At 36.6% G+C, this 3432-nt stretch overlaps 1 protein-coding gene across 1 annotated transcript; it reads right to left on the reverse strand.

The window, feature by feature from the left end:
• Positions 1-343: 343 nt before the first annotated feature.
• Positions 344-3170, reverse strand: LOC119644804 (dynein intermediate chain 4, axonemal-like). The gene is made up of 5 exons (XM_038044542.1): positions 3141-3170; positions 2675-3082; positions 1185-2608; positions 898-1110; positions 344-557 (listed from the first exon to the last, which is right to left on the reverse strand). The coding sequence occupies exons 1-5, from the start codon at positions 3168-3170 to the stop codon at positions 344-346; spliced, it is 2289 nt and encodes a 762-aa protein (XP_037900470.1).
• Between the last annotated feature and the right edge of the window lie 262 nt (positions 3171-3432).

The following is a 3432-nucleotide window of genomic DNA, read 5'->3' on the forward strand; positions in this document are numbered from 1 at the left end:
AATTAATTTCGAAGAATAATAATCTATCAATATACAAGATAGCAATTACAAAATAAATTGCTCGGATTATAGATACAAGCTCTACAAATAATGATATAATGGAAAGTAACAAAGCTTAAGGATACAAGGATACAAGCAACTAATGCTATAATGGCTAGCGAAAAACATTTAATATACTTAGGTAATGAAGAAGGAGACATCATCATGTAACTAAGCATTTTCCAATAATGTTTAAGAAAAAGAAAAATGTGTACAAGAGAGAAACACGTGCATCACATATTTATTAAAAATCAAAAAAATAGACGACAAAATATACTGAGATCGACAAATTTGTACGATATTTTTAAGGGATAACACATGCTTTGTTAGGATAACCGAAATAACCGACGCTTCTTAATTCAATTACTAAGTCCGGATCAGTGGCTACGGCTTTGTAAATAGCTTTTTCCAAAGCTTCATATTGAAAATAAGGCGGAAAAGGCATTTCGTCTAAAGCACTTATATGCACATTGCCCTTCTCATTACCAATAGCAATATTGCAGCCATCGCGTGAAAATCTAAATTTAAAACAAAAAAATATTAATCTTAAGCCGAATATGTAATACACGCAAAAAGTGTACGCGTCTACTTGATCGTTCGGGTATTCGGGAAATTTGAAAAATATATGCGAATACTTAATACTATATATACGTTATTGGTGTATGTATTTTGTGTATGCAAAAAGATGAAACTCGATGATTAATTGTAATAGTATTTTATAGTATAAACTTATCTAGTGTGCCTAAACAAATCCAATCCGGATTTGACCTTGCAACAATTTCGATAATTGTTCGGGCAAATAATTGGATAACTATTCTATCTTTTTTTTTTTTTTTTGATCTATTATTTTATACTTACTTAGCTAAGGTATTAAATGAATTTTCAAGAAACGTTGCAGACATGGGCTTTAAGACGCTGCGTCTTATATCCCAAATTTCGACTTGTTTCCGATTAATGCCGAGAAGAACCGTAGAATGTGTACGACTCCAATTAGCCCACTGATACGGGGCATATAAATTTTTTATAGTTATTAACGGCCTAAAAATTCCGTCCATCCATATACGTATGCACCTAAGTTATAACGTTTTTCAATTTTTAATTATGCTGACATTCATCATGTTTTCGTTTCAAATCAATTTTCTTACCAATCATTACCGCATGTTAAAAACAATTTCGGTGACCATGGTGAAAAGTCCATGCAATTTACAGCACCATCATGCGTTTTCAATAATTCCAGATATTGATTCTGATAATTTGTTGAACATTTATGCAGGCAGCCCTCATCGGTGAGAATATAAAAGATATCCTGCTGTAGAGGATGTTTAGTTAAAGATAAACCCTGCGGTCGCCGAATAGTTTGTCTTTCTAATTCTGGCGTCACTGTGAAATTTAGACCTTCAGGTGTACCCTCCACACATTCCAAAACGGTCTGCTTAAATCCAGCCAAGTATGGGCTATTAATTATATTAAATTTTGTCACAGAACCGTCTTGTGATAGCGCCAACAGCGGATCAATTTCTGCGCTATCAATCACTTTGGCCTGCTTGATCCATTTAATTGACAATACGGGATCAACGCAAGGCGATGTGCTGCGTTGTGATATAGCTACGGGAGGCTCATTGTATTTAGTCACGTCGCGTACCTCAACTGACCCATCGAACAGTCCTACAGCGAGCAAAGTGGCCATGTATGGTGAAAAACATACCGACACCACTGGATAATCATAGTTATATAGACGTTCGGGATTGCATGGATTTTTAATACTCCAAACGCAGACTGATCCCGTTTTAGACAATTTGGCTGCTGAATATGAGTAAATGCCGTAAGCCACTGCTAAAATATCGCTATTTTTAGCACAGAAACTAATATCACACACTGCTCGTCGCATGCCATCGGTAGTGTATGGAAATAATGTAAATAACGGCAGCAGTGAGTATTTGTAATTGATGTGTTTGACCATTCGGTCAACGATTTTCATTTTTCGGAAACGTTTCTGCGATCGGCTATATTCATTTCCCGCCAACAAACGCATTACGACCATCCCGGCCAAATTGAAAGCAGGCAGTCGACCTAACGCGTTAACTTGTTCATTGTAGGGTAGCTTTTGTAATGCGATTGCAACCGATTTTTCCTCGTCAGCGCTTGGCTTCGATGTACCCATTTTGCTTAACATTCGATATGTGTCAAACATTTCATAAAACGATACGTAGCTGGCCGTACTAGTTTTCATAACGGGATCGGTGTTGATATCACGTGTTTTACGAAATGCTAAAATGGTCTGAGCCTCGGCCTCCGAACGGCGACGCATTCTTCCCCGATGGCTTGTCAAGTAATCGTACAAATCATTATCCTTCAAAACCAATTTGCTTTCTTCCGTATCTCCTGGCACCGTAACGCTCGTTTGCTCGTATAAGCGTATCAGCTGCGTTTTCCAAAGGATAACGCGTATAAACGGCAAAGTATATATCGTCATTTCGGGTAAACTGTCATCTAACGATGAGGAATCAGATTCAAGCGTATATTGTGCATACGCTGGATCGAAATGGAAAAGCAACCGATCACTGCCAATCTACAATGCAATGGAATGCGATGCAATCATTATTTAAATACATATATAAGTTGTGATAATCCTTACCCCCAGTATGACATCATCAATAGATATTTTCATTCCCAATCCACGTGTAGATTTGTGACGACTTATCGAACTTGTACCGCTACGCGTACTTCGATAGCTTCCAGTGTCCTTTTCAGATAGCTCTGGCAATTTGGAATCTAATAGAGGGTGACGCGGTCGATCAATCACTAATGCAATCGGTTTTGGTGTAACTTCCTTTGAATTCTTTCCTCCCTTAACATCATAAACATGGTAATGGGAACGACTAAGCAAAGCTTTATTTATTTCCCGCTGAAGTAGTTCTTGAAATGTAACCCGTACCGAATGCCTCGACGTTACACTAAGATGTGATTGCTCTCTCTTCGGTTCAATGTAGTCGCTGGTGTCTTTTAAACCAACGACCACTTTTCGTCCCTGCACGCCAAAAATTAATAATAATAATAATAATGACAATTATATCGCTATATTTTCTTTTGGCCAATCTTACAGCAGGTTTTTTATCATCTTTGAGGGACATAGTGCAATATTAACAAAAAAAAAGAAGAAGAAAATAAATAAACACTCCGGTTATATTACTTAAGCGCGAATCCTAGCAAAGCAAAAGAACTTAAAAGAATAATATGTGCAGTCAACACAACAATCAAAAATATAATAACATGATATAGTCTTTTTCTCTTCATCATTATTTGGAGTGACATTAAATTCAAATTGTACGATATTTTTCATTTACATTTGAAAGGTAAAAGGTTGCATTGTGTGTTAACTTTGTTATTATGCTC

The sequence above is a fragment of the Glossina fuscipes genome, unplaced genomic scaffold (genome assembly GCF_014805625.2).
Source record: "Glossina fuscipes isolate IAEA_lab_2018 unplaced genomic scaffold, Yale_Gfus_2 0, whole genome shotgun sequence".
NCBI lineage: Eukaryota > Metazoa > Arthropoda > Insecta > Diptera > Glossinidae > Glossina > Glossina fuscipes.